Here is a 6,674-nt window from a genome sequence, read left to right on the forward strand (position 1 = left end):
GTCCAGAAAGAGAGGGCACACAGAGTGCTCAATGATGTGACAGAGGAGAATAAAGATCGTTTCTCGGGTAAGGCAGATCTTGTGCGTCTGTAATCATTTTCTACGACACCAGTTCCATCTTCTTTCATTACATGGCGTTGTGTGCGCGGATACGGTAATATCCCCCTGCACGGGATCGGAGAGACCATGACCAGCATGACCAACCCTCGGACGGCTACAAGACTACAAGAGATGACCACCCCGGAGCACAGCCCGTTGCAGTCCAGCATGGCCAACCCGGCACTGACGACTCCAAGGCCACGGAAGATGATTGCTACAGACCACAACCAGTATCAGTCCGGTGAGAGTGCGCTTTGCATGGTTTTGAGCATTGTAACCTGGCCACCTTGTCCGATTTTGTGTACTGTGATGTAGCTTAAATTTGGTAGATTATGTAGTTATACCAAGGTAGTTTCCGTTAGACAGCTTAGGTTCTAAAAGTTTGTATAGTTGAATGTAGTAAAAGTTTAGAAAAAAAAGCCGTGAAGTGTCAAGTGGATTCGTGTGATTTTGAATTTGGCTTTAGGAAGTTCTCTCCCTGATTCGGAAATGATTAAAAAAAAAAAAAAAAAAGATGCTTATCTATGGCAGTGCGATGTTCCTTGTTGTTCTTTGTGTGGTGAACGGAAAAGTAAGTCAGACTCTGTTCTGCAGTGCACGTGACGTGTATGTTAGCCTTGTACTAGTTGTAGACAATGATACTTGCAAGTTTTTGGGAGGACTGCTAAAGTTAGGATAGGTCGACAGGAGCTCTACCGACAGCCACGGTTGAGCAGGGGGTAGGGGAACTCCGCAGACTCCTGGGGTGGGGTAGGTATTGAGCGTGCCTAGTGAGACCTAGCTTTAATTGAGTCCAGGGGTAAACTTGGACAAAAAAACATGATAGTTTTTGGTAGGATTGGGCAGGTTGAAAACAGTTCTTTGTTTCTTGGTAGCTTAGACATTTAGATTGAGTCTCAATGGAAAGACAGATGACAGTTTCATTGAAGTGAAGAATGTTTCAGTGAGGGTCCTGGGTCCATAAGCCAGTGGGGGGTGGAGCTGACTGCCGGATTGATGTCCGTGGAAAGCCAGACATTCGGGCAAATGTTGCCGGTTAGCGGGGATGTTTGGGCGTCATGAAGGCTCAGCTGATAGCAAGGTCAGTTAAATCCTACCCCCAGAGCTTAGCTTGTGCTAGTGATAGACTAGAGACGAACATCTGAAATTAGTGTAGGGTCTAGTGAAGGTAGCAAGACGGTGTGGCCAGGTTGTACGATGCTCTACCTTGCAGGAGATAAACCCGGACGGTGGCGAAGCGAGAGTCACTTATGGAGGGTGTAAATGGTCCAGACACGGTGGAGGAGACGCCACAAAGGGCACCCCACCTACGAAGGACCAAGGATTCTACGGGCCTGTGACCTGATCCCGACAAGCCACACCGGCAGCCAATTGGGCAAGGACAGGACACAGCCGCCGTGAGGACAAGGAAGCAAGGGGAGGACAGAGAGACAACTGGTGCACCTGAGCAGAGCAGACCCTAGAGCAACAACGACGACCGGAGTGATGGTGACCCCAAGATCATGCAGATAATGACCTGAAAACGGACATTGTACCATAGACTTGATAACTGAACTCTTGATCCATTGACGAGATTTTTGATACAGATTTCATAGTTTCACAGTGTTTCTCCACTCAGATCTGTTTGTCATATATCAATCAATATGTCACTGATGTAAACTGACTTATTGCTGTTTTTTTGTTCTTTCATAGTGATAGTTGCTATTGTAAAATGCGGGGACGCATTTGTTTCAAAGCAGGGGGATGTAATAGAGCACATATTGACAACATCTGTTTAAATTGATTCTTGCGGGTGGGTTCTTAGAAATCCACAGATTCTGATAATCACTGATAAACATCTTGTATTTTTGCTGAGGAGTAGATGAGATAAGGAAGAACAAAGAGATGATCACAGTTAATTAATGACCTGTCAAGTACATGTGGTAGGAATTAGCCAGAGGATAAAAAGAAGGAACACCAGTGATCAGGGTCAGTCCAGAAAGAGAGGGCACACAGAGACAGTCATGATGTGACAGAGGAGAATAAAGATCGTTTCTCGGCCACGGCAGATCTTGTGCGTCTGTAATCATTTTCTACGACACCAGTTCCATCTTCTTTCATTACACTTGCATACTTGAATCTCCAACAAGTCTAAACCCCTAATTGGAAATTCAGGAAAATCTATTTGGTTTAAGCCCACTTACGTCTAAAGCAAGGTGATTTCACTACTGAGTGTGAAGAGGGCAAACTGTGCCCATCACACTTCTTAGATTGACTATAAGTTCAGACATATATACCTTACTAGTGGCTGTACTAGGCCAGTCACATGACTCAGCCCTAGGTATGTCACATGATACAGGCCTGGCCAGGCTGTATACAAGTAACAGAGCAGGGGGGCTAGGTACCTGGAAGGGGTTTCATGCAGCCTGTACATGGGCTTTCTATAGATACAGCTATTAGGTACAGGTACTGCAAGGTTTGACTAAGTATGCATAATACAGAAAAAAGAAACAGGCATCATTGACACAGATAGTATGACCCACCCCTCTACACTGACCTACATCTGTCACCATTGGTGTCTGGACTTGAGGATCTCCCTAATTCCCCAATTACATGGCTCATCTGGCAGAACTAACTTAAACAAACACAGGATACTTCTCTGACTACAGGAGGTAATGTCTGTACTTAGCTGATCATTCCTGGTGCTTCTGTGACCAGGGTGTTGTAGGTCTTCAACTTGGTCTGTCTGGACAGTTGTTTGCAACGCCAGACTCAGTCAAGCAAGGAAAATGCTGCTGAGGCTATACCTATCATGGTCTAATTTACAGTCTGATGTGAAGCACTGGACAAGTACTCCTGAGGCATAATGTGGCGTGACCACCCCCACATTAGCAGCCCTGGAACATGAGCAGCCCTGGAACTAGGCAAACTGGATGGCACCCCTTGTTATGCCAATCACTGCAATACCCTGTGGATTTAACACTGCCTCTGTCAAACTAGACCTTTATCTCAGTCAAACTAGACTTTCATGTTGAACTTTCAGTTCATTATCAATCATTGGTTTAGAATAAAGACAACAACGTATACAGGCCTATACAATTCAATCAGAGATATTCTATCCACAATGCCCTGGCAGTGCATGGATAATTGATTTTTCACCCTTAATCAGCTGCAGAGATAAGGATAAGAGCCTGTTGACCATCAGCTCAGCCCAGCTCTCCTCCTAGGGTGATTGATTACCAAGAATCACAACAGGCACACATAAGATTCACTGTCTCTAACTGGCGAAAAGGAAAGTTGTCCGTTGTATGTCCTCTTAAACAAACATTAGAACCTCTCTGACTGGGTAAAAAAGGCAGGATACACACAGGAAATAGCTCTTTTTTTGCCTGGTGTGTTTCTCCTGCATTTCTCCTCTGCTTCATCTGTATGACTGAGCTTTGGAAGGGAAGCTATCAGCCAATCATGTTACGTATTACCATGGCTTTGTTTGCTCACCATGCCGACGCCCGATCCCCAACTGCTGACTGCTCATATAAGGGCAAGCTCATTAATATTCATAAGAAAGGCACCCCTAATAACCGAATACTGTGGCTGAGTTGTCAGGGGTGATATCATAGGCTTTGCTGTGATTGTCAACCCTGAGTGTGAGGGTGAAAAAAATGTAACGCTCACATATATCCTTTTTGTTGTAGAGCCTCTTTAACCCTCCAAAAATTGTTAAATTTGCGCTGTAAAAAGACACAACATCTACAGCTATGGCGGCTATTACTCCCGAAGTCTCGCAACTTGTTCCAGCCAAGTTGCTCGTGTCATGCCATTTAACGGGGTTTGGGGTTTCACGCAACTCTGGCGAGAACTAGGTCACTCCGTGATCATGATGGACTGACAGTCACCGAAAATTTGCAGGTATGTGTACCTACCTGTCAAAACTAGTCAGTGATTGATGAAAAATTCTACTAACTGTTTACATACGTGACTAATGAATCTCTTCAACCCAACATCAAGGTACACTGTATGACATGTCCAGTACATAGTAGAAAATAGTCAACATCGAAACTGAATATCAGTTCAAACTCTCAAAAAGCATCTTTCACCACTTTATTTCCCATCATAAAACAAAAGGCACTTTTTCTTATTGTACCATCCCCAGATATCAGACTGAAAAATCACCTTAGACTTAGCCTGGTGTCCAGCCGTAATATAGTTCCCGAGTCTCTTCTTTCCGGCTGGATACCAGGCTACCTTAGACTCCTCTTAGTTAAACAAAGAAACACAGAACTGTACAATAAGAGAAATTTTTTGAGAAATACTTATAAGTAATGTGAAAATGGCTCAGCCCCTTAAATCCTCAGCTCCATGCAGAGATAACAAAAATAGTTCTTTTCACTATATATAAGTATCAAACTTTCACCAGACTCGTCCATAAGTATAAAAATATGTACAACAGCTATGGGTGATTTATCCCTTCATCATCATCATCCTTATGGTCCTAATATTACTATATACACCTGTTACACATACAGAATCTGATATTACTATATATACACCAGTAGACACATACAGAATCTAATATTCCTATACATACACCAGTAGACACATACAGAATCTAATATACTCCAGAGTAGACACATACTATTAAATCTAATATTCCTACACTGGTTTATATGATTGTATATCTTATAAGCCATGTTATCAACATGCAACATTTGGTCTGACTCAAACCAACTCAGCATCACAGAAAATCAGGTTTATAACATGGCTAAACAGTTACACCACCAAATAGAAGCGTTACCACTACATGTATACAACAAGGCATTATAACCATCACAAGTACATTGTAATATACAACTGTAGATGGCATTAGGCAAAAAGACATGCATAGGCAGAATCTAGCAGATTGCTCTCTGGAACCATTCTCTGATATGTGAAGGTCAGGAATCTACTGAAGTTTCCCCAATGATGGGCTGTCCTAGTAGAGATTTAGCTCAGACTTTTTAGGAATGGCTGACAAAATAGAAAGCCTAAGAAAAATGCCATTGAAAGCAAGCCAGAGCCTCATTTTTGCTTGGAGAGTAGAATCATTGGCCTATGGTATGAGCAGTCTAGGTATATTCTGGGCTCACGTTCTGGGTGCAGAGTAGGGTGGGGGGTCACATCGTGGGTGCAGAGTAGGGTGGGGGGCTCATGATCTGGAAGCAGAGTAGGGGGTGGGGGTATCAGGTTCTGGATGCAGAGTAGGGGGTGGGGGGATCACCTTCTGGATGCAGAGGTGGGGGGATCACATTCTGGATGCAGAGTAGGGTGGGGGGGTCACGTTCTGGGTGCAGAGTAGGGTGGGGGGTCACATCGTGGGTGTAGAGTAGGGTGGGGGGCTCATGATCTGGAAGCAGAGTAGGGGGTGGGGGTATCAGGTTCTGGATGCAGAGTAGGGGGTGGGGGGATCACCTTCTGGATGCAGAGGTGGGGGGATCACATTCTGGATGCAGAGTAGGGGGTGGGGGTGGGGGGATCACGTTCTGGATGCAGAGTAGGGGGTGGGGGTGGGGGGATCACATTCTGGGTGCAGAGTAGGGTGGGGGGCTCACGTTCTGGCTGCAGAGTAGGGTGGGGGGATCACGTTCTGGGTGCAGAGTAGGGTGGGGGGTTCTCTGCTGTGTAGGCCGGTGGAGCGGTGGCCATCTGGAAGACAGGAGACAAATAACTGTTACTAATATATCAGGTGACAGCATTCAATGAGACAATTCTGATGTACTTTGGAGAGGGGTAAACGTAAAAACAGCTGATGAGCCACATTGCAGGCTTAATCAGAGTTATTCAATGCAAATAAATAGAGAAATGCTTTGAAGAACAATTCAGCTCTGCCCTGTTAGTCCCCAACACAGAAATGAAGGACGGTACAACTTGAACTCACCGTGCTGAAGTCCTTGGCCTGGTACGGGTTCTGGTACGGGGGCGGTGCGGACGGTTGGGCGGGGCTGGGGTGTACGGGGTACGTGTAGGCTGTGGCGTCCGCAGCGTGGTACGTGTTGTTAGCGCCCCCTTGCAGCCGGACGTAGCCCTGCCGCTTGTTCCGCCCGCACAGCCAGCAGATCAAGATGATCACTTTCACCACAACAATCAGGATGATCAAAGCAATGCTGGAACAAAGGTTACAGGTGTCAGTAACTTTCACTCTCACACAACACTAGCGCAATGCTGGAACAAAGGTTACAGGTGTCACAAACTTTCACTTTCACACAACACTAGCGCAGTGCTGAAACAAAGGTTACAGGTGTCGGTAACTTTCACTCTCACACAACACTAGCGCAATGCTGGAACAAAGGTTACAGGTGTCAGTAACTTTCACACAACACTAGCGCAGTGCTGGAACAAAGGTTACAGGTGTCAGTAACTTTCACTCTCACACAACACTAGCGCAATGCTGGAACAAAGGTTACAGGTGTCACAAACTTTCACTCTCACACAACACTAGCGCAATGCTGGAACAAAGGTTACAGGTGTCAGTAACTTTCACTCTCACACAACACTAGCGCAATGCTGGAACAAAGTGTTACAGGGTGTCACAAACTTTCACACAACACTAGCGCAGTGCG

At 45.4% G+C, this 6,674-nt stretch overlaps 1 protein-coding gene across 2 annotated transcripts in view; it reads right to left on the reverse strand.

Moving 5' to 3' along the window:
- Positions 1-5,575: 5,575 nt before the first annotated feature.
- The window catches only part of LOC118418059, a 7,139-nt gene continuing 6,040 nt past the window's right edge, over positions 5,576-6,674 (reverse strand). The window contains exons 3-4 of one of the 2 annotated variants that reach the window (XM_035823881.1): positions 5,993-6,218; positions 5,689-5,760 (exon numbers count right to left, since the gene is read on the reverse strand). In XM_035823881.1, coding sequence (XP_035679774.1) covers positions 5,695-5,760; positions 5,993-6,218 — 292 coding nt within the window. In that variant the 3' untranslated portion in view covers positions 5,689-5,694. Of the gene's footprint in view, positions 5,761-5,992; positions 6,219-6,674 lie in introns of both variants that reach the window. The other variant, XM_035823880.1, reaches the window with a different exon arrangement.

The sequence above is a fragment of the Branchiostoma floridae genome, chromosome 6, assembly GCF_000003815.2.
Source record: "Branchiostoma floridae strain S238N-H82 chromosome 6, Bfl_VNyyK, whole genome shotgun sequence".
Lineage (NCBI taxonomy): Eukaryota > Metazoa > Chordata > Leptocardii > Amphioxiformes > Branchiostomatidae > Branchiostoma > Branchiostoma floridae.